The 24,567-nt window shown below is 36.4% G+C and overlaps 3 protein-coding genes and 1 non-coding gene across 9 annotated transcripts; all 4 read left to right on the forward strand.

The window, feature by feature from the left end:
- The first annotated feature begins 1,153 nt into the window (after window positions 1–1,153).
- Window positions 1,154–4,990, forward strand: LOC109003137 (mediator of RNA polymerase II transcription subunit 7a). 2 transcript variants are annotated; one of them, XM_018981133.2, is made up of 6 exons: window positions 1,154–1,217; window positions 1,740–1,897; window positions 2,156–2,225; window positions 3,530–3,696; window positions 3,783–3,856; window positions 4,765–4,990. In XM_018981133.2, the coding sequence occupies exons 2-6, from the start codon at window positions 1,763–1,765 to the stop codon at window positions 4,823–4,825; spliced, it is 507 nt and encodes a 168-aa protein (XP_018836678.1). In that variant the 5' UTR covers window positions 1,154–1,217; window positions 1,740–1,762; the 3' UTR covers window positions 4,826–4,990. The 2 variants fall into 2 exon arrangements, with proteins under 2 accessions (XP_018836678.1, XP_018836679.1); XM_018981134.2 differs by lacking the exon at window positions 1,154–1,217 and adding an exon at window positions 1,241–1,306.
- A 1,939-nt stretch (window positions 4,991–6,929) lies between these two features.
- LOC109003138 (cyclin-dependent kinase G-2-like) lies at window positions 6,930–11,355 on the forward strand. 4 transcript variants are annotated; one of them, XR_004798561.1, is made up of 7 exons: window positions 6,944–9,042; window positions 9,909–10,044; window positions 10,148–10,236; window positions 10,425–10,536; window positions 10,621–10,727; window positions 10,837–11,011; window positions 11,078–11,355. XR_004798561.1 is itself a non-coding variant. In XM_035686510.1 (6 exons), the coding sequence occupies exons 1-6, from the start codon at window positions 7,304–7,306 to the stop codon at window positions 10,934–10,936; spliced, it is 2,283 nt and encodes a 760-aa protein (XP_035542403.1). In that variant the 5' UTR covers window positions 6,930–7,303; the 3' UTR covers window positions 10,937–11,065. The 4 variants fall into 4 exon arrangements, 3 of the variants coding, with proteins under 3 accessions (XP_035542403.1, XP_018836684.1, XP_018836685.1); XM_035686510.1 differs by lacking the exon at window positions 11,078–11,355 and having other exon boundaries at window positions 6,930–9,042; window positions 10,837–11,065; XM_018981139.2 differs by lacking the exons at window positions 10,837–11,011; window positions 11,078–11,355 and adding an exon at window positions 10,320–10,342.
- Window positions 9,566–9,672, forward strand: LOC118344927. The gene has a single exon (XR_004798656.1). It is a non-coding gene; the product is annotated as a U6 spliceosomal RNA (small nuclear RNA).
- Window positions 11,356–11,368: 13 nt separating the features above from the next.
- On the forward strand, window positions 11,369–24,423 carry LOC109003139 (NADH dehydrogenase [ubiquinone] flavoprotein 1, mitochondrial). Of its 2 annotated transcripts, XM_018981142.2 has the most exons (4): window positions 11,369–11,453; window positions 12,592–12,676; window positions 21,693–23,163; window positions 24,073–24,423. In XM_018981142.2, exons 1-3 carry the CDS (start codon window positions 11,443–11,445, stop codon window positions 23,148–23,150), a joined length of 1,554 nt encoding a protein of 517 aa, XP_018836687.1. In that variant the 5' UTR covers window positions 11,369–11,442; the 3' UTR covers window positions 23,151–23,163; window positions 24,073–24,423. The 2 variants fall into 2 exon arrangements, with proteins under 2 accessions (XP_018836687.1, XP_018836688.1); XM_018981143.2 differs by lacking the exons at window positions 11,369–11,453; window positions 12,592–12,676 and adding an exon at window positions 20,246–20,437.
- Window positions 24,424–24,567: the final 144 nt, after the last annotated feature.

A 24,567-nucleotide genomic window follows, 5' to 3' on the forward strand; every position in this document is an offset into this window, starting at 1 on the left:
TAAGTTTATCATTAAAAACAAATCATGTGAATTTTAAATTTATCCATATTTTAGAATTTGTATATTTTAAAATTATAAATATAATTTTTTTTAAAACATTCTTAAGATATTAATTTACACACTTTAAAATTATAAATATCATTTGTGAGAAAAGATCATAAAATTTTAGAGACGTGTAATTTTGTTGCTGGTTTACCCGATTAACCATTTTATTTGAAGACAATATTCTCATAACAAAATGAAATCACGTAGAATTGTAAAATAATTGTAAGATATTTGTAAGGTTATCATTTTTCAATATTTTGTACCTCTCTTATTTGAGAAAAATGAAAGAAAAAAATAATGCAATTCTCTTATGTATGGGTGTAGTTAATTCGATTTTAGACATATTTCAGAATTGAATTGTATGGGTGATACTCGTATGGTGTGAGATGGAGTGGGCCCTTCTCCGATGTCGGGAGTGGGATCAAAACTAATGTTTTGAATACCATACCGAATATCGTATTAGTCAAGATACTAAAAAGAAATATTTCGATATCGATATCGTTTCATATACTATTTTAAGATAGTCGATATATAAATAAATTATATATAAAAATAATATAAAAATTCACTCTTAAAAACAAACAGCCCCTAGTTCCACGTCTTCGTCTTCGTCTTCGTCTCCGTCTCCGTCTCTGTTGCCTTTATCTGTCACATAGGTAGTCATTAATTCTCATCCCAATTGTTCGCAATTTTTAAATCGGGATTGACTATTGAGATAGAAATTAAAATTTAAATAAAATATTATTAAAATATATATTTTAATATTATTATTATTTTAAAATTGGGTAGTGATAGGCTTACTATCTATCTACTACCCATCTACTACTTGTAATGTTTTTATTTTTTTATCATTTTATTTTAAATATTTTTTTAACATCCTTAATCATTAAGAAAAAATTAAAAAAATATATAAATTTACTAATTATCACTTCCTTAACTATTAAGTAAAATAAAAAATTATAAAAAAAATCAAATATAAAAAAAATAGTAAATGAGTAGTAAGAGGGTAGTAACCTTATCATTTTCCTTTAAAATTTAAATAAATTAAAATTTATTTTATTTTATATAAAAATTTATAATAATTAGATGAAAGAAAATTACACGAGAGATGTTGTAAAAACAAATTAGTCCTAATCGTCTTCATCAGCAGATATCAGGATCGGTTTTTTCGTGTAGGGCTTATGAATTCCCTCCTCCCTCCTTTTTTTTACAATTTCATTTTTTGCCTTTGGTTGCTGAGGAAACTTAAGAAATAGATCAGGTCTTGAACTCTAGGTCTTCTTTGGGAATTGGGACGGTTGGGGGTTGTTTTTTTTCATTTTATTAACATTCTAGTAAAATTTATGCGTCTGTGTATTTCATCAACTAAACAGAGGCGTTGATTTTTGTGTCGAGCATTTTGCAAGAAAGGATTTGATCTACCCCCTCCCATGTGTCTCTCGGCAGTCGGCATGGAAATTGGGGATTACAATTTTATTTGAAATTAGGTTGTGAAATTCTAGGCATAGGATTGAGTAAAGCTGCTAAGATTTCAATTATCTGAGAGCTTCGATTAAGAGGCAAATTATTTATTGGACGAGTCAAAAAATTTTCTGGCGTTTTCTTTTCTCGGCATCCAAACAAAGCCGTTAGGTCTGAGAGTTCAAGATTTTGATCTGTGAGAATTTCATAATCATTTTCTAAACTACTTTCAGGGTTTGACTGAGAAGAGGTTGTAATGGCTACGGCTACATACCCGCCACCACCACCGTACTACAGACTTTACAGAGATTACTTACAGAACCCAAAATCAGCTCCTGAGCCTCCCCCACCTATTGAAGGGACCTACATTTGTTTTGGTGGCAACTACACGGTGAGAATTACCTATATTTTCACCCTCTTGCAAAATTAATGTTCCAAGTTTCATTTCCCAGTTCTGCTTTTTCAGTGTGAAGTGTTTTAGCTGTTAATTGTGTTGAATATATCCTGGAAAATTCCTTTTTTTTTTTTTTAATGATGAAATGCGTGGATTCTACGAGTTCCTTGAGCTTATATATGATTGATGATTTGATCTCCCTTGTTCCTTAATAATCTGATAAGTCTATTTTTTTTTTTTTTTGGGAAAATGTAGACTGATGATGTGATTCCGAACTTGGAAGAGCAGGGAGTGCGCCAGCTATACCCAAAAGGACCAAATATTGGTATGAACCTGCAGCAGTTGCATGTACTAAATAGTAATTATCAGAAAGATTAAATCTGATAAGTAATCTGTTCCTCAGGAAAATTTGTTCTTTTCCAAGAATGGAAGCTTTTATTTCAAATAATGATCGGGATGGTTACTAATTAATGTTTACTTTCCTCTTCGATCCCTTGTTTGTCAAATATGGAGTAATTCATCCCTAGCAGCATATCAATTTTTTTTTATAAGTAAAAATTTATTAATACCAATAGGCGTAGCCAAGTACACTGGATATATACAAGAAAAAACACTTAGTTGGGGTGCAAAAATAGATACAAGGAACATTAAACCCATCTAGGAAAAGGATACTAACAAAGCCCTAGCCCAAACCCAAAGACGCACCTGTCCCAAACGACCACCAGTGCACCAATGCCTATCTCCCAGACCAGGTTTTGCCTATCCCACCAAACCAGGTTTTGCCCATACACCAAGCCACTGTATATTCCCCAACACACTTCTCAATACTTGTAAACTTTGAGCGAGCCTACTAAAAATATACAATTGGTTTTGTCTTCCCTCTGGTCCTCCTTCGACTTGAACTACCTCCCTTAGCATCATAGTTGATTGCCCAAGTAAGACGCTTTAACTCTCTGCTCTTCTTAGATCTTGATTTTGATCCAAGTACATGACCCGCCTCTATTGCAATGAGTAGTGCTATGAATTGGTCCTCAAATCCTTCGCAGGTAATCCCCACACACTGTTGTATCTCATTTACTTGTTCAAAACCTAATCCGATGATGAATCAACTATATTGTTAATCGGTGAGAGAGATATCAGGGGGACAACATCTTCTGCAAACTCCACTCCAAACTGTAGGCCAGCCCCTAAATATTCCTCCTCGCAAGGCACCAATGACAGCCCCATCCCTTCCTCCACACCAGTTCCTAAATCTCGCATCTCGCCATTGATGTTGTCACCACCTTGGCCAAAGTTAGCAGTATATCAATACAAAATGTAAGTGTAGCATTTTTTAGTGGGATTCTTTACCCCTTCTTCAAAACTAATTTGGATGTGGCAGGTAATGGCTTTTATTTATTTATTAATCTGGAAATCTAGTTGTTGCCCTTATTGTAATATCTTGACCACATTATATACCTTTATGGATATACATTGGGTGATCATTTGATTAAAATAATGTGCAAACATATATATTTGTGTTTTTGGGCAAAAGAGAGGGATTGTACCATTGTGACAACTTTATCATCTGCTTACCCACATATTTCATCAAAATATGCCGCAATAATTGTAAATATTTATCTTTTGTAGATTTTAAGAAGGAACTGAGGTCACTTAACAGAGAGTTGCAGCTGCATATTTTGGAGCTTGCAGATGTTCTTGTTGAGAGACCATCACAATATGCAAGGAGAGTGGAGGAAATATCCCTTATATTTAAGAACATACACCACCTTCTCAATTCATTGCGTCCCCATCAGGTGAATTATTATTTTTTGAGTATTTGAAAATCATTCATATTGGTTGGTTTAGGAATCCACGATCATCTAATGCATATTTCCTCTAGGCTCGAGCGACATTAATTCACATTCTAGAACTCCAAATACAACGCCGCAAACAAGCTGTTGAGGATATAAAGAGGTATCATTCAAATATTTAAATATTCAGCTTTGTTTCCCCCAAATTTGAATAAGTTTGTTCTGTCCTTTCAGCATCTTTTTTGTTTCTATAAATTACATGCAAGAAAAACAAGCCTAGCCCAATCCTTTTTGGAGCTTTGCTCGTAGGTCATGAAAATGGTGCCATCACAATCGTTTATCACATGGTTTGGCTCAAAAAATAAGCTCTTCCTTATTATAGAGCTCTAATTCTCACCCTGACGATGACCAGTCTACTCCTTGACTTGGCTCGGCTAAATTACAGTGCCATGATTATTGATTTGTAGGCATGAGACTTAGGGATAATGGTGTTGAATTTTTGTTTTCAAAAAATGAATGTTCTTGATTTCACATAACATGGTACATTGTAGTGGTGGTACTAGAAGATACATTAATCTTTGCATGTGGAAGCGTAAAAACTGATGCTTGAATTAAGCTCCACTTTGTGCTCAGCATGGGACTAACTGCTAGCAATGTCTTTCTTGAAATAAGAAGACAGCCTATGACATATAGTCTAACTATCCCTGGACCACTCCCAACCTATCTCAAATGTCGGTCTCAGCGACACTGCTTGATACAATGCAAATGTCCAGTTCCAAGATGTTCTAATCTTCTTAATTAGTTGAATTTATTCTTTCAAATGATTATAATGATGAAAGTAGACAGGCACCATATGCCTCTATTATTGTTCACCAATTATATTTCTTGCGCTGTCCTGCAATATCTGAAAGCATTGATAAGATCCTTTCTTATTTTCTTATTTGTACCCTCATCCTCTCTTAAATGAAGGTACTGCTACATTGCCTTGAGCAATATTTCTGTAGTGGTGATAGTAGCTCGCAATTTCTAGTTAATGTTATTCTTGCCGTCCTCATTAATTTGCTTGTATAGGAGAAGAGAGGAGGCCCAGAAACTTCTCAAGGAATCCCTTGCAACCTTGGACGGACACTAGTGCATGCTTTAGATGCTTTTGTTGAAACCAGAACTGCCTGTGTTTTCTGTTTGTTTAGCGAATCTTATATTTGAACTAGTGATGCTATATACAGTTATGAATTGTGCAAGCCGCGCACTCCTTTTGAAAAATAGTAATGTCTATCATTAAAAAAATATATATATATTTTTTATTTAAATTTTATATTTATTCACTTTTTTTAAAATGAGTACTAGCATTTACGGACTTTATGAATGCAACTATAATTTCTCTATTTGAACTATGACAACCGATCAGTTGCTGTATTTTTAACGACTTCACAAGGCTCCTATCAAGAATAATGAGCGGTGGAGGTGGCGGATCCTATCATTTTAACATCTTCTACCTCGCTGTTTTACAATTAAAATGACATCGAATTTAGTTAATTTGTATATAATCCTTTATACTCTCTTTATAGATCTAATGTTTTTTCTTTTGTAAAGTTGTGAGATTCATTAAAATTAATAAGTTTGTTAAAATAATGGGAGCTCAAGAGTGTAAACTAGTTGCCTTTGTAGTGAATGGTAGACGGTTGAATTTTTGTTTCGCCATGAGTCAAATTCATGAAGTTTATCGCTGAATTATATTTATATTTATAAACCATTTATTTATCTTTTAAATTATTTTAAAGTCTGTTAAAAAAACTACTTAATTTGGCAAGATTAATTATTTATAGTATATCATACAACTTTATAAAAAAATCTTGGCAAAACAACTTAATTTTTTGTTAATAAATTTAATAGTGTGTATATATATATATATTAAAGATTATATTTATAAGGTTTTGAAATACATGTATCGTATTAACAATATGATCTCTATTTATCTCTAACAATATGATCCCTTTTTATCTTTTCAATAATGGAGATATTATCGTTGCAAAATTTAAAAAAAAAACATACCTTGCTTCTAAAAACAAATAAATTAGAGAAATGATATTTGTAGTCATGAGTGTACAAGTGTCGTGTAATCATTTTGAAAAAAGTGAATAAATATGAGACCCACATAAAAATAAATTAATTTTTTAATAGTAGACTCTACTCTTTTTCAAAACGACTGTATGACGTTTGTGCATTTCACGACTGTATATAGTATTACTCAATAAATAAACCTTACAATTTGAATTAAGTGTTATATAAATTATATTTTTTTATGAATTGATTATAAATTTGTTATCCCGAATGAGTTGTCTAATAAATGAACACTTGAATTTGGTTGAACAGATTTGTAAATTTTTGTGTTCTTTTTTAATTTACTTAAATCTATCTTGCTTTTGTGTGTGTGTGTTTTTTTTTTAAGAAAAATGTCTCGTCCACAAAAATATTTTATAAAAATAAATTCATAAATTAATAAGATTTGATGCGATATACTAGATTTGTAAATTTTTTTATTAAAAAATATGTTTGACCTACGACATCAAGTTTTATGATTATCAACTTTATAAATGAATCCTATCTCGCACTTCTGACTGAGTCAAATAAAATATTATGATTTTTTTAGTGAAGAAAAAACTTTTAAGTGTGTTAAGAGAGTATTGGATTAAGATGATTTTTATTTTATAAAGATTTAAAGCCACATTTGATTACACAATTGAGATGAAATGAGAGAATAAACGAACAGTAGTGAGATAGTTTGTAAATAGTAATAAAATTATTTGGGTTAAGATGTTTAAAGAGATTTTGGAAAGAGAAAAAGTTGAATACAAATATTATAACGTTAAAATATTGTTAAAATATAATTTTTATTTTATAATTTAAAAAAGTTAAATTATTTTTTATATTTTGTTTATAAGTTTAAGAGAGTTGTAATGATTAGATGAAAAAATTGAAAAGATGAAAATCTGAAATTGAATATTTTTTATATTTAAATAATATTTAAACGTTAAAATGACGTGACATGAAACTTGAGACTATATGTAAAAGCAGACAAGACCTAAGTGAAATCATAAAAATTTCCTGTAACAAACGTGGGTCGGGTAATGGGCTGCCTAAACATGGGAAGCCCAATGAGTTTTTGGCAAACCAGCAAGGACGGGGCCGCCAAGATTCTTCACCAATATATGAATATAATCCAAGAAGCGAGAGCCACCCTTTCGCAAAACCGAAAGGCAAATCACACGCACGCTCTCTCTCTCTCTCTCGGCAGTGCTCGCCGACTTCTCTCTCTTTCTCTCATCGGTAAGCCGTAATCGTATCTATCTCTCGAAACCCTTATATCGCCGCAGGTGAGATCGAAGATGCTCCCTCAATTTTTCTAATTTCTAGGGTTTCCTTTCGTTTCGTGCTTCCATTTATGGGGTTTCATTCGCAACCCTAAACATTTTTTTCAATCTCCAATAACCGAGAGAAACTAGAGCTGTATAACACTACTAAGTTTTCAAAGTAATTCTTTTTACTACTGTACTGTATCATTTCAGACCAAGTTTTGTTTTTATAAGTTTCTGTGTTGTATCGTTTGAATATGGCGGCTGGAAGGCATGGGGGTTATCGCGAAAACGAGTTCAGGGACCGCGAGTCCAACATTCAATTGTCAAGGAGGGATTTTGTTAAAGCCAAGGAAGGGTATGATCGAATTAGGAGTAGTAATGCTAATCTTGGCATGGAAAGGGACCGAGTTCAGGATATAAGAGATAGGGGTAGGGTTAGGCAGAAGGATATTAAAGAAAGGGAGGTGATGAATGGCGGGTATCGATCAGCTTCGAGTAGGAGTGATTCGGGCAGTAGTGGTGGTGGCGTTGGTGGGCCCAAGCGACGTGGGTTTATGACTAGGGCCATTGATAAGGAACCGGGTGAGTTGTCGAGTGAGTCTGATGACGCTTTTGACTCTGAATCACAGATGAAGGATCCCAATGATTTGCAGGTGATCGATAATGGGGTCCTGTTGCCGCCTCTAGGAAGGAAGAGGAAGTTTTCCCCTATAATTTGGGATAGAGATGACAAAGAAGTCAATAACTCGTCGAGAAGTAGGGTGTCTGTGAAAGTTAAGGCTCCTCCTCCCCCTTTTTCACCGGAGGCATACAGTCAGTCACCAAATGCTGTTCCAGATGGGGGTGCACATATATCTCCTAGTAAGAATAGTAAAGACGAGAATTTGCTGCAATCTTCATCACCAATAAACCCTCCTGTGGCACCTGGGTCTGGGGGTCATGCAGTGTCCAAGTCTCCTGTAGGATTTTCTCCTGTGTTGCCAAGCCAGCAGTGGGGTGATAATCTGGAAGAAGTGCAGCTAGAAGATGATTATATTCCAGCCCGGAACATATCATCTTCAAGATGGGCAGATGCAAAGAGCTCTCTCGTTGATGAAGCTGAAATTATATATGATGAAGAAATTCATAAAAGGAGAAAGAAAATGCCTCTTTCCGGGTCATTGGACGTCAGAGTTTGCAACAAGTCGTTGAGTCCAGAGCTGGGGGAGATCAGGAGAGAAGGCTTTGAAAGATCTCGAGTTAAATCATTTGAATCTGATGAACTTGTCACCCATGGAAGGTCTTTGAATCGGGATTATTATGCTGGCAATGATCCAGAGAAGGATGACTTAATGGAAATTGCAGATGAACACGAAAAAAATTATAGTAGTGCTAGCCAGTTAAGTACAGATTCAGGAGATGAAGATGATTCTCGTGGGACACCAGAACCTACACCTACAGCTCCTCCACAAAGAAGTGTAAACATGCTTCAAGGGTGTAGAAGCGTTGATGAGTTTGAGAGACTTAATAGAATTGATGAGGGCACTTACGGTGTTGTATATAGAGCTAGGGATAAGAAGAGTGGGGACATTGTTGCATTGAAAAAGGTGAAAATGGAAAAGGAAAAAGAAGGTTTTCCATTGACTTCTCTGAGGGAAATAAACATTCTTCTTTCTCTCCATCACCCATCGATTATAGATGTTAAAGAAGTAGTGATGGGGAGTAACCTCGATAGTATATTTATGGTGATGGAGTACATGGAGCATGATCTCAAAGGACTTATGGAGACAATGAAACAGCCATTTAGTCAGAGTGAAGTTAAATGCCTAATGCTCCAGCTTTTGGAGGGTGTTAAGTATCTTCATGATAACTGGGTGCTTCATCGGGATTTGAAGGCATCAAATCTGCTTTTGAATAACCAGGGTGAGTTGAAGGTTTGTGACTTTGGGTTGGCTCGTCAATATGGGAGTCCATTGAAACCGTATACTCATTTGGTGGTTACCCTTTGGTACAGGTGAGCTGCACTTGCAAATCTGCTTCGCATTTTCTTTTGCATAGAGAAGGCATATGGATATGTTGTTCATCACACACACACCATCACCGTCACTCATATACCCCTTCCATCTTATATTGTTGGTCTTACTTGGGAAATCCAACTTTAGGGAATGTCAACTAGTCCACCGTCCTTCATAAAAGGTGTAAGTTTCCCAATTATCCTATGCCCCCCCCCCCCCAAAAAAAAAAAAAAAGAAATAAAAAAAACCCCCAACAAAAAAAGAAAAAAAAACTGCGCATTTCCTTTGAACCGAATATTAGTTGAACTCACTTTTGTGGCCAATTTTTTATTTAAAACATTATTCTTTTCATAAACTTTATGGACGCAAACATTGGTCCCTTGTTCTCGGATTATTGTGTTTTCCCCCTAAAAGGAAGCCAAATGTTAATCATGTTAGGCTTATACTTGTAAATACTGGTCACCAGTTTTATCTATTGGTTCGGTATTTTCGGTGCTCGAGAAATGTCATGTCATGCCCTTTTCCCCTTAAAAAGCAACTGGATGTTAATCATTTTAGCATACAGTGAAGATTAGCATGGCCACTTCGCAGAGATGACACGCACAAATCGAGAAATGGTTCAAATTGTTTGTCTATCTTGGCGTCCCTCTTGTATACGTCCTTGTTAAATATCCTTCATCACTTGTTACAAAAAATTCATTTTAGGTTTAAATTCTATGTTTTGTTTCAGATGGCTCTGCTTTGCTTATTTTCCATTCTTATTATTTTTCTCTCAATAGACTTCTCTGCCCGCCCCCCCCTCCCCCTATAAATATAGTTGCATAAATATCATGTAGTATATTTTCTTGATGGACTTGTTTTGCAGGGCACCTGAACTTCTGTTGGGAGCAAAACAGTATTCCACAGCAATCGACATGTGGTCGTTGGGTTGCATCATGGCTGAATTCTTATCTAAAGAGCCATTGTTCAATGGGAAAACTGAGTTCGATCAACTTGACAAGGTAAATAAGACTTGGTGACTTCTGATTGTCATTGATCAATTTGACTCTCCTATGTTAGGGTTTTTTCATTACTTCATCACTGTTATATTTTAATTGTTTGCAGATTTTTAGGATTCTTGGGACACCAAATGAGACGATTTGGCCTGGATTTTCCAAGCTCCCTGGGGTCAAGGTCAACTTTGTCAAGCATCAGTAAGTATCAATGATGATCTTTCTATTTTTTTTTATCATTTACTGTGTTTATGGTGTTCTTATTTTTGTCGCTGTTTTCCCAGGCTTCCAGCTTTAGGTGGTTCTGGTCTGACCAACTGGCCTCCTATGGTGACTCTTTCAGTTGACAGTTTTACTTGTTTGTATAACTATCTATATGTTCCTTTCAGGTATAATCTATTGCGGAAGAAATTCCCTGCTACATCATTCACTGGATCTCCGGTTCTCTCTGATTCTGGATTTGACTTGTTGAACAAACTTCTAACTTATGACCCTGAGAGGGTAAAGTACCAAAATGTTATTAAGTTCCTTCCCTAAGTTCTTTTTTTCTAGTATGGTGACTAAGTCCTCATGTGATGTGTGCAGCGAATTACAGCTGAGGCTGCTCTTAATCATGAATGGTTCCATGAGGTTCCTCTTCCCAAATCCAAAGAGTTCATGCCTACTTTTCCTGCTCAGCATGCTCAAGACAGGTACTTTGCCCTATATAAACTAGAAACAGCTAGTGGTGTGAATTCTGATGGCATTGTCCTTGATCATGCAATAATCATGATATTTTTTGTTTCTTTCATGTTGCGCTAGGCGTACACGGAGAATAGTGAAGAGTCCCAATCCTTTGGAAGAGCAGCGTATAAAGGAGTTGCTGCAGAGTCATTTAGGGACCGGAGGTGTGCTTGGCTAAGTTAATGAATATGCAGTGTGGCCTTGATCTCCCTCCTTTTGCCTTACACAACACCAACTAGTAAATGAGGTTGAGGTGAGAGACATGCATTGAAACGAAGTTAGTGTTTCTCGGAAGATCATTCATGCTGTTTTTTAGCAGGCACTATCAGTGGTTTGGGGAGACACTTGTATTGCCTCTTCCTGTCAACCAGATTCATTGCAGGTTAACCTTGTTGTTCAGCTTTGGTCATCATTGCTTACATTGAAAGGTGTGGCATAACTGCCTTTTTTATTAAAAAAAGTTTCAGCTGAAACTTGTGTATGTAACATATATTTTTTTTATCATTGTAAACTCTTTTAAATTTGTTTTTGTATAATAGTATCAAATTTCTCCAGCTGTCAGTTCTATCATTCTTTCATCTTTTTTTAATCATCACATTGTGTTTGCAAGAGACGGTTTGGTTGGTGTGAAGTGGAGGGGATGCTCTTTGCTTTCAATTGACGAAGAAACTGACAGTAATCATAATGTTTCAGAGGTAATTTATCCATTCGATGTCTTGTAATGTTTCCAGGGATCAGGATTATGCTCTCCATTCATGAGGGTAATGTTCTGGTGTGAAAATAATAGCATCCACTGATATTGGTGTACGTCGGTCTAGTTGCCACAGTGGATGTTTACTTCACATTACTTGACTACTTGCATAAATTGGTGGTGTGTGGTGGAATAGATGAATACTTATATGTAGAAATCATAAAAACAGAATATTTTCCAGGATTAGCAATCGTGTTCAGGCATTTCAAATGATTTTATGGGTTTTGTTCTCAATGTGCTGTTGCATTCATTGAAGGATTGAATCCACAGTGTTTCATGCTCTTTATAATGGATTAGGTTTTAGTTGATCCAACCATGGCATTTTGATAAAGTGTCTTTATACATGTTTTTTCTTCTTACACGCTTATTTTATGAGAAGTAACCATTGAAGAATTGGAACAGGTTCAAGTGAAGAGATATGCCTCTTTTATTTTTTGCTATATGCGCTAATATTAATTCAGATAGTTGCTGTCCTCTTTTCCCCCTCCAATATGTAACTGATTTTTCAAACTATGCATAGTTGAAGGAGCCCTACATTCCTAAATATGCTCTGATTATTTAGGTTGAAACCATTTTGTGAAAGGCAATTAAATAATGGATATCATGCTAGTGTACTCTGGAGAGCTGGAAAAGGGCCAGTAGCACTCTCTACCCTAGACATTGAGCAAGCTTGCTTAACAATTTCCACTGTGTGATTTAGTATTAAACTACTGATGCCTTGTCGCTGGCATGCAAGTTATGATTAGCCCTACAATCCTGTTTTGGTCCACTTGTGATGGGGAATGCAAGCGTCATCAAGCAAGAATTGGTGGAATTGTATGATTAGCGATACCAAATTGCTTATCTATAATATTTAGTTGTCCCTTGCTGCTATGATGTCACGGATTGTAACTGGTTTGCTTCATGTTTCCTAACCATAGTACTGTTGTGCTTAGTAGTACTCACACCTCCTTGAGAAGCATGGAACTGAAAAAATTCTTGGCTGCCCCTTGTTATTCCCTTTGTACTGATGGTGTTTGAAAGATTCAACCTTCAACTAGTCCTATGATTTTTATGACATTTGTCTGCAAATGTCACTGCAGTATCAAAGCAAGCAGGTTGAGGAGGTTTCCTGTGTACTCTGGAATCTATAGAACTTCAGTTAGGTGTTCTTCTGGCTTAATGGAGGTACAATACAAACCTTCGTTTCTTACAATGTGTTCTCTAGTGCCGTAATTTGCTTATGTTAAGTATTTTTAGTTCCTATTTTGCCTTTTTTCTCGGGAATCTTGAATAGTTGTTACAATTTTTATTGTTGTTGTAGATACATATTGGAAAGATCATTCACACTTTCATTGATGTACAAATGTATATATACACTACATACAATTAACACTTATATCCTCACACAATTATACTAATTACAAACATGTCCTCTAACACTCCCTCTCAAGCTGCAGCATATATATCATATAAATCTAGCTTGAAACAAATAAGTTTTAACCGACTCCAACACAAAGACTTAGTAAACACATCTGTGAGTTGATTTGTAGAATTCACAAAAGGTGTAGCAATGTCACCACTTAGTATTTTATCTGGAATGAAGTGACAATCAATCTCTATATGTTTAGTTCTCTCATGGAACACAAGATTAGAGGCAATGTGCACTGTAGCTTGATTATTACAAAATAACTGAAGAGAGGTAGGAGTTGGAAATCCAATTTCTTGAAGAAAGTGTTGCAATCATGTCAGCTCACTAGTAGTGTGAGCCATTGTCCTATATCTAGCTTCTGCATTAGATCGAGCTACTACTGCTTGTTTCTTACTCTTTCATGTAACCAAGTTACCTCTTACAAAAGTACAATATTCAGTAGTAGATCTTCTATCTGAAGGGGATCCTACCCAATCAGCATCTGAAAAGGCTTCAATCCTAAGATGTCCATTTGGTCGATATAGTAATCCAAGGCGAGGTACTCGCTTAAGAGATGTCTAGTCTAGTGATAGTCAGATAATTCAATTTTTCAATAAGTCTTTGATTCCTACTTAGATCACCAAACAACTCACCTTCATCTTTCAAGAATTTACAATTTGGATCCATAGGGGTGTCAATAGGTCGTGCACCCTGCATGCAGGTTTCTTCCAGAAGATCAAGTACATATTTCCTCTGAGATAGGTTGATACCCTATTTAGATCTACTAACTTCAATTCCAAAGAATTATCTCAGCTTGCCCAAGTCTTTTGTCTGAAATTGATCGTGTAAACATCGTTTCAGCCTAGCAATTACAATAGTCACTCCCAGTAATTACAATGCCGTCCACATATACAACCAACAAAATGTGACCTGCATTAATATGTAGGTGAAATACTGAATGATCTGTTTGGCATCTATGGGGACCACATCAGAAAACTTCCGAAACCATGCTCAAGGAGATTGTTTCAAACCATATAATACCTTTTTTAACTTGCATACAGTACCTCGATACTCTCCCTGAGCAAAAAACCCAGGTGGTTGCTCTATATAAACTTGTCCATGCAAGTTGTCATGTAGAAATGCATTCTTAACATCCAAATGAAATAAGGGTCAGTCTAAATTAGCATCAAGAGAGATTAACACTTGAACATAGGAGATTTTGGCAACCGGGGAGAAAGTTTCCTCGTAATCAATGCCATATGTTTGAGGGCTTTTAGACGTTCCACAGAACCATCAAGATGAAATTTGATTCTATATATCTATTTACAGCCAACAAGTTGCTTACCAAGTGGTATTAGAACAATATCACGTCTCATTATGGTGAAGGGCATCCATTTCGTCTTTCATAGCTGTCCTCCATCCTGGATCAAATAAAGCATCATGAACTGTCTTAGACTCTTAGGAATAGAAAGTTTTGAAAGTTGATAGGTAAAACACGAGAATGAAGGAGATAAGGCATGATATGAGACAAATTGACTAATCAGATGTTGAGTAATACAAGATCGAGTACCTTTGTGGAGAGCAATAAGTGGAAAGTCTGAAATACTAGGTAATTCAGGATTCGAAGATGAAGACATGGTTGGTGAAGGCATGGAAGCTGGTAGCCGTGAGCGACGCGAGTAAACTTGAAAACAAACTGGGGGAGGGGGTGAAGGTGGAGGACCCGCATTAGGAGGAGAAAGTGTAAGAGTAGGTAATGGTAGAGGATCACACTCAACACTCAAAGTTGTGTCAAAGAAATAGGGTATGGACTCAAAAAAGATAACATCAGCACTTGTGAAGTAGCATATAAGAACAGGACTATAACAACGATATCCTTTTTGAGTTGGAGAATAACTAACAAAAAAACATTTGGTAGAACGTGGGTCAAGTTTATCAAACCTGGGCCAAGGTTATGAACATAGGAAACACAACCAAAAATTTTTTGAGGCAGGGTAAATGGTGGAGATGAAGGAAACAAGATGGAGAAATGAGAGTAACCATTAAAAACTGATGAAGGCATACAGTTAATAAGGTGACAAGCAGTAAGAACACCATCACTCTAAAAACGTTTAAGAACATGCATGTGCAGTAAAAGTGCTCGGATTACATCTAACAAATGATGATTTTTGCATTCAGCCACCCCATACTGCTGGGGTGTATAAGAACATGAAGTTTGATAAACAATTCTTTTGCTACTTACTTAAGTAGCAAAAACACTAGATATATATTCTCTAGCATTATCAGAACGCAAAATTTGAACCTTTTTGTTAAATTGAGTTTTAATTCTTTTCCAACACACTTTGAATATGGAAAGGACTTCATACCTTGCCTTCATCAGAAACACCAATGTCACACGACAATAGTCATCAATAAATGTGACAAAATATTGAAATGTGTTTTATTCAATGTTAATTGGTCCCCATATATTAGAGTGAGCCAATTCAAAAAGACTCGAGGCTTGTTTATCAACTCGAGGTATAAACGACATACGATATGTTTACTAATTTAACATGCTTCACAAGGAAAGGGAGACACATTTCCTAGATTCCTGACTTGACGCTTTAAAAGGGAAAGAGATGGATAACCAAGACGATAATGTCATTTATAAGCAGATTATGTGGATGTAAGGGCTCGAGTGAGTGACTATTTAACATCAAGATAATACAGGCCACCAGCTTCATATCCCGTACCAATCTTGTTTCTCGTCTTGAGATCTTGAAAGACACATGAATAGGGATAAAATGTTACTGAACATTGAAGATTTTGAGTAATTTTATTGATGGACAACAAACTAAAGGGACAACTAGGAGCATATAGAACGGATGATAAGGATATAGAGTCGGTGAGATTAGTGGATCCAATGCATGTAACTTTAGCAAGAGAACCACCATTAGTGAGAGTAACACTTTTTGGAGATGTCATAGTATCTAACTTAGATAAGACAGATGACAGATCAGTCAGATGCTCATTAGCTCCTGAATCAATGATCCACGGATCTTGAATGGATGAGGCAAGACATGCGGATGCTATACCTAAGTGGGTAAGAGTAGCTGTGGTGGATGAAGCTTGTGTGTGACCCAAAAATCGCTCATACTCATCTTTCGATATACTAATTATACCTGAGTTGGAGCTAGTTAATTGTGATGTAGTATCTTGGCAAATGACCTGATTAACAGACCCATATGGTCTTCTATGTAGATCCCAACAATAGTCCATCGAATGGTTAGTGCGACCACAATGGGTGCACTTATGAATCTCTCGATCTCGAGTGCGATTACCTTTGGTATCATGTCTCCCACATGCACTTCTACCACCTTGGCCTTCATGCCCACTAGAAGCAACATAATAGGTAACATCATCATATAATTGTGACTCAAATTTAATTGTCATATTTGAGAAACTCCACACAATATCACAATTCAACTTAAAAAATCCAAGAAACGTAATCTGGAAATGTAGATACTTAGCCCAAGTACCCGAAAAACAACTCAAATACCAAAATTTCGGTCCTGTATCGGCCTGAACTGGTCTAAACCAGACTGTTTCAGTTCTGAACTGGGATGTTTCGGGTATGAACCAAGTTATTTTGGGATGTATCGGCTATGTTTCGGGTTTGAACCGATATCGGTTTAAAACTGAGCTGAAACAAGAATAAGCTATCCTAAATGAGGATGAGAATATTGTATAGGTGTTGCCAAACAGGTGTTATTCCGGATAGGAATATACTCTTACTCCAAGTTTTGGCTATGAAAACTTAAGGATTGGATAGCTTATCCTTGCAACCAAACACTACGGGCTTCAACCTTTTTGCCGGCAATGGAGGCCCTTTTCGGTGGCGATGATGATGTCGGTACCCATAGACAAAAGGCCGGCGAGTCCACCCCTTGTGCCCAGTACCGGAGAAGACGCCGGAGAGTGGCTGAAAACCACTTCAAACACTTTCGATTCCGGCGACAAAGGGAACCACCGTATCGATTCTGGCGACGACGACGATGCCAGTAACCACAGACAAGATCGATGAGTCCACCCCTGGTGCTTAGTACTGGCGAAGACACCAGAGAGTGGCCGAAAACCACTTCAAATGGATTCACCGTATCGATTTGGGCATGAACCACCATACACGATCAATCCAATGTACACTATGCTCGGATACCATGCAGATACATATTAGAAAGATCACTTACACTTTCATTGATGTACAAATGTATATATACACTACATATAATTGACACTTATACCCTCACACATTTATACTAATTACAAACATGTCCTCTAACAGTTGTCTTGGTTTGATGTACACTGGAATTATATAGAAAAAGATATTTGCAATTGTGAATTGTGCAACCGTCGCGTAATCACTTTGAAAAAAGTGAATAAAACGTAGGATTCACATGAAAAAATTAATTTTTTAATAGTGGTCCTCACTCTTTTTCAAAGCGATTACATGACGTCGTTTATTCATTTCACGATTATATGTAAAATTACTCAATTATATATGGGGTTGGATGCACATCCGAAAGTTCGAAAAGGAAGGTCAAAATATGGAGAGAGAATATTCTGTTCAGATTTCGATGCAAAGTATGATGCGCCCTTTTGATTACTACATGTATTTCATTTTTATTTTTTAGTAAATAAAACATAACGTGTAGTGACCAATACTGCATTCCTCAAGTGGACTAACTCGTCAAGTTCCATATGAGTAGCTTTTTGCAACGACTGAGGAGGGGTGTTATATATTGAATACAACTGTTAAAAGAGATTATATAAAAATAAATCTATAAATTGTCGTGACTTCGCATGATGCGTTAGATCTGTTTTATATTAAAAGTAATTTTACAATTTGAAGTATTGTATCAAGTCATTTCAGTTTGTGTAATCTCTTTGTGGATAAAATATTTCTCTTTATTGAAATGTCACACTGAGGAATAAATGGTGAAGTGTTTGTTTATATGTTGAAAATGAGATGAATTGTATAAGCTGCATCTGCATCTGCATTCATAGAGATTCTGAAACCCGTCGACCACTGACTGCGAGGGATTAAAACTTTTAAAATAATTTTTGATACTGCATTCTCTTTTAAAAGGAACGAGTTTTTCATTATCTATTCCCTTAATGAATGGAAGCATGAGAAAAATTAGCTGAAGAATAACTAACAAACTTAAATGACTTAACAAGAGCATGAGAATCCTAAAGCTCCTCATTTTTCGATTTATATTTCAGTATTTTCTTCTACTTTTACGTGTATTATTTGTTTCCACAAAAACAATAATAAATATTCATTCTTGTTTTGTTATTTTTTATATTTATTTTATAAGAAGATGATTAGTGGTCAAATTAACTTCGAATTATGGTTGTGCATTCGGATCCGGATGTTTAAAAGTGAGTGGATATCTGTTTGGATAAATCCGGTCAAAATTTGGGTGGGTATCCAGATAATCGGATTTTTTTTTTTATAGATCTTATAACATTTTTTACTCCTATTTCCACCCTCTCAAAATATTTCATATAAATAGATTACGCCTACAATTTCAATCATATTAAGAGAATGGTAGTAAAACTAACATAATTCTTAAAAATTTGAAATTTGAAATTTCCTAAATTTTTTCATTTCTATAAACAAGCTATCAATTTTCTAAAACTTTCGAAGGAATCGGATTCAACAATCTATAACCAAATACCCAAAAAATGACTTTTCCTTGACAAATGTTCAATTCTTAAATCTATAACCTCAAGAAAGGGTAGATATCCATACTATAATCCATATTGGCATCTTCGTTGGTGTCAATGATGCTGATCATCTTGCAACATTCTACAAACATGCACTTCTCGCGAAGACGTTCAACACTGCATGGAGTTTGCTGGCAAAGATTAGCCTATTCTTTGGTGGAGCTCACTGGAGTCGTATTGTCGAACGTGTCGCAAAGCTCTTTGGCTGAACCCTGGGAGTCGTCAAATGAAGATTTGTCAAGGTGGAAGTTTGCAAACTTTTTGAGGTTGATGAAGCCGTTGTCATCCTTGTCGACCTTGGACATTATGCGCTTGACCTCATCTGACGAGGTTCTCGACTTGAGCACACGGAGAATGTATTTGAGCTCGTCACACGAGATCTTCCCGTCCATATTCTGAACTTGTTGAACATCTTAACCTTGTCCATGGAATCCAGATCAGAACTTGAAGAATGGCTCGAGTTTCTTGAAGCCATTCTAAGAGAGGAAAAAAAACACAGGCATGGAGATGGAGAAAGAGAACTTGCTACGGTCTTCACTCACAAAAATCAACAACGCACTTTTAACTTTTAATTTGTATATAAGCTAGCGTGTGGACTGCGAAGGTTTGAGGAACAACCAAGGAAGATATTTTTCTTTCGTATGGTTGGATCATGATTCATGACTTGATTTGCAACTAAAACGATGTATATATATTAAACCTGGTTACGGATAATCGGTTAAATAACTGGATCCGTACTCAAGTCCAGATTAGATCCAGTTTTATCTTACTTGTCTGGGTTCAATCCGAACTAATAAGTATAACTACCTGGATTCATCCGGATATTTGGATTCCAGACCAAAAAAAGATCTGGCCCGGTTGCACACCCTTACTCTTAAGGAAAGTAACGTAGTTGTCTTGGAACAAATTGTATAAACTGAATGCCTTAGTTTGAAATTTTGCATTCATCATCTGGAGGCTATTAGATTGAGAAAATTTATCTTTTGAATTATTCAAGATGAATTCGCGTGAATTTTTTTGTCTATTAGTGTTCAAAATAATTTAAGTTATTTTGGGCAAGGTACTCGCCATATCATGGAGCATTGTAAAAATCCTGGTTTTGAAATTAAAGCCAACATATGCTTTTAGAATTAATTACATGTAAACAAAATTTATTTAATTATTTTTAATAGAAGATAGGATTAGTGTGGTAAACCCTTATATTTAAGATAGAGAAATATTTTAATTACAAAAGAATTATATAAAAATAATCTTACAAACTGACGTGACTTGATGTGATTAGTCAGATTATAAAATAGATCTAATGGATCATATAAAATCATGTCAATTTATAAGATTTTTTTATAATATTTATTTGTGATTATAACATTTATCTTAGATAAAATAATATAACATTTATCTTAGATAAAATAATAATTCTTGATACGAATTATTATTTTTCTTTTTCTTTTTTATTATTTTGTTTTAAAAGACTGTAAGGCCCAGACTTGGACAAATGGAAAATGCAACAAAGACTAATACGAAGCCCAAAATCGAACAGAACAGTAGCGCTACGTGTAATCTTTTGTCATCACAGAAAGCCCCACAATCTCGGCCATTGGATGGGCGACACCTATCTCCACCATCAATTTCTCCCATCTGCGTCCCTCGTGGGAGGGTGGTGAATGTGAATCTTTGTTTCCGTTGAGTTCCTTTTCTGAAATCGTTTTGTCAATCGCACGACTTCATCGCTCGCCGACGCATCGGAGCTCATCTCACTTTAACTTATGGTACGCATTTTGCATCTCTCGGCTCGCTTTCACCTTCTACACTTTTTTTTTTTCCTTCCCTTATGGCCAACTCTTTTGCATTGGGATTTCAGTTTGGTTCACACGCATTTTCGCTTTTCTACCAATCTCTTTTGTGAAGTATAGTCTTCTCAGTTGAACGAGGATAATTAGTTTTCGTGTAAGTTATAGTTCAGGTTTGATTGTCCATACTGGTTGAAATTTATGATGGAGATTTTTGCGAGCTAAGCTATAAATAGTTGTAGTTTATTTTTGTTTACCAACAATTTTTCAGCTTTAATAACGAGGAATCAACATTTTTTTTATTGCTTAGTTTACTTCAATCGTACTGTTCAATCTTCTGGGCAGTGTATAGGCACTAAAATTCTATCTAAAGATTTTCGTCTCGTGCGATTACAGAATAGATAGACCTCCATTCAGGCATGTTAATTTCATGGTCGGTACTCATTGAAATTTGCGTTTTTGACATGAGGCTTGGCTCCGCTTGGGAGTTTAGTTTGGTCAGGATCCAATTGGTTAGTTTTTCTGTGTGTTATTTCGATCACCTATCACAGAAGCCCCAAAAATACCGGGTATGGTAATCCTGCCAGCCCATGTGATATCTGGATATCATTACCTTGCAGCCTGCACTTTTGACTGGACATCATATGTTGTCTTAGTATTCTAGTTAACTGTAAAAATAAATGCGTTAGTATTCTAGTGGATCTGCTTGATAGTCTTTCCTGTCTTTTTTTTCTTTTTCAACGAGATTTTCCTTGAAGAATATATCTACTAGCAAATTAATACCCATAAGCATTTTTCCAGTTATGGAAATATATTCTTTTCCATGTCAGTGATGTCACTAATATCAATATAAACAAATGAATCCTAGGGCTAATGCTGGGATGATATTACACCCCACCCTCTAGTAGTAAAAAAGGACAGGATTTATTCACAATAGAGAAATTTTTCTGCCTTCTCAGATCAATTTTTGTTGTTGCTATTATTTTCACCCTTGGCTAGTGGTTTTCCAATTATACTTGTATGTGTATCAGGTTGTTTGTTTTTTCTTTTATTAGACGTATCGGGGTGTTTAGTCCTATTATAATTTAGACAGGATTGGTTTTTTATTTTGTCCTATCATAATTTAGACAGGATTGGTTTTTTATACATGTAATCGACTTAAATTGTACATAAGGAACTCAATTGATCTGGCTTCTCTCCTTTTACTGAAATGTTCTTATTTACTATTTGATAGGCACCCATCAAGGGCATTCTTTCTCTGCGAAGGACAGCTTTGGCTTGGCATCAGAGCGATGTGAGGAGCCTAGGCTTTAGGACATTCAGCACTCAGGGTGCAACAACTGCTAATACTTCACAGCCTCCACCACCTCCCCCACCTCCAGAGAAAACCCATTTTGGTGGTTTGAAGGATGAAGACCGGATTTTCACTAACTTATATGGGTTGCATGACCCTTTTCTAAAAGGTGCCATGAAACGAGGTGACTGGTACAGAACCAAAGACTTAGTTCTCAAGGGTGCTGATTGGATTGTTAATGAGATGAAGAAGTCTGGCCTCCGTGGACGTGGTGGTGCTGGTTTTCCATCTGGCCTTAAGTGGTCTTTCATGCCAAAAGTATCTGATGGCCGACCTTCCTATTTAGTTGTCAATGCCGATGAAAGTGAACCTGGTACCTGTAAAGACAGGGAAATCATGCGTCATGATCCACACAAACTATTGGAGGGTTGCCTTATTGCTGGGGTAGGGATGAGGGCTAGTGCTGCTTATATCTATATCAGAGGTGAATACGTGAATGAACGAATAAACCTTGAAAGGGCCAGAAAGGAAGCCTATGAAGCTGGATTATTGGGCAAGAATGCATGTGGATCTGGTTATGATTTTGATCTTCATATCCACTATGGGGCCGGTGCTTATATTTGTGGTGAAGAAACGGCACTTTTGGAGAGTCTTGAAGGAAAACAAGGGAAGCCAAGATTGAAGCCACCTTTCCCAGCTAATGCTGGGTTATATGGCTGCCCTACCACTGTGACAAATGTGGAAACAGTGGCTGTTTCTCCTACCATTTTAAGGCGTGGCCCCGAGTGGTTTGCCAGTTTTGGTAGGAAGAATAATTCGGGGACAAAATTGTATTGCATATCTGGACACGTGAACAAGCCTTGCACTGTTGAAGAGGAGATGAGTATACCATTGAAAGAGTTGATAGAAAGGCACTGTGGAGGTGTTAGAGGTGGATGGGACAATTTACTTGCTGTAATTCCAGGTGGTTCATCTGTGCCACTGATTCCCAAGCACATATGTGATGACGTGCTGATGGATTATGATGCACTCAAGGCTGTCCAGTCAGGACTTGGGACTGCAGCTGTGATTGTGATGGATAAATCAACTGATGTTGTGGATGCAATTGCAAGGCTTTCTTATTTCTACAAGCATGAGAGCTGTGGGCAATGCACACCTTGCAGGGAGGGGACAGGATGGCTTTGGATGATTATGGAAAGATTGAAGGTTGGGAATGCCAAACTGGAAGAAATTGACATGCTTCAGGAGGTGACCAAACAGATTGAAGGGCACACTATCTGTGCATTGGGAGATGCTGCTGCTTGGCCTGTGCAGGGTCTAATTAGGCATTTTAGGCCAGAGCTTGAGAGAAGGATCAGGGAGCATGCAGATAGGGAGCTGCTGGAGGCTGCTGCTTAAGCTTTCTACTCAGGTTGCTATTCTTTCCTCCTTTTGTATTTCATAAATGGAAAAACAAAAAAACCTAAATCCTTAACTTGGTTGGTTTGGTGTGACTACTTTATTGTTGAAATCTGTTAATGTTAACTTGTATTGTGATGCAACCTACATGTTGGATAACTAATTGGTGGCCTGATCTGGAAGATTTAATATTATTATTTTTCTTGGCCCATCAGAGCAGAAAAAATAAATATTTGAAGTTTGTAAAAGCTAGATAGATGGATGTTCTGGGCTAGCCCTATATGTTCAAGTCAGACACTGACATCAATGAACATGTAGAGAGGACTGAAGGGTAGAATCTTACTATATTTTTCTGCTTTTTGGTGGAATGTAAGTGATTTCAAATATTACTTGTCCAGTGGGGCAGTGCCTTCTTTCATGTTGATATCATAACTGTGGTTCTTTACCTATAAAAAAAAAAGAACTGTGGTTCTTTACTCTATTGGGGAATCGTGAGAGAATACACTGGAAGAGATGATTGCTCAAGTCATTGCATGAGCATATATCATGTTTAGTCATTCTATTGCAACTGTGAGGAAGAACAATCTGGATTGGACATGTAAGATCTAGATGTTGGATGAGATTAGACGGTTCAATACATCTCTTCGCGAGATTAGACTGCTCAAATAAGTATACGTAGACCCTAATAAATAGGAAAATCATTCTTATGCGTGCTCTTCCCTGAATATCGGAGAAGAGAAGAAATATACTCCAAAATAGCCTTGTCAATGCAGTGTAGTTCGCTGGAAAGAATGTTCTACATGTTCATCATAAGTAGATTTAGGGAAGAATGTTTTCATGTAGTTCATGGTTGCACTATTGGTGATTGATGTCTAAAGAAGCTTTGCTTTGGGCTAATGATGAATTTGTTTCCCTTGTGTAGGCGAAATGCTTTAGTGCTTGCTATCATCCAATAAAATGAAGAGTGTCCCCAGATTTTGTGAAGATAGGTTATTCAGGCATCTGGCTGCCCTTTTGGTATTATGTTTATTCATAAGCTATACAAAATGTGACTTCATTCACTGTCACCGTGGAAACCACGATTCTTTCTGGATTTGTTGGGAAGGCATTAAGTGATGCTATGTGTTTCATTTCATCCCCATTATGTTCAGGGATTTTGTCCATAATTTGTTTGTTTTGTCTTGTCTATTAAGTATTATGTGATATATAGAACGATCATATCTGTGGGTTCTTCATCAAAGAATGAATACTATAATAAAACTTTTAAGACTATTTTGACGTGAATCTGAACTTGCGCCGGTAAAGCATGCCGACTCATGTTAACGAGATTAGCGGATCGGCACAAGTGTTCCTTTGGAGCAACTTGAAACATATGCAGCTCCCCACATCTTGTTAGTTGTTGCCGTCAAAAGTGTAC

This window comes from Juglans regia, chromosome 16, assembly GCF_001411555.2.
Source record: "Juglans regia cultivar Chandler chromosome 16, Walnut 2.0, whole genome shotgun sequence".
NCBI classification, from domain to species: Eukaryota; Viridiplantae; Streptophyta; class Magnoliopsida; order Fagales; family Juglandaceae; genus Juglans; species Juglans regia.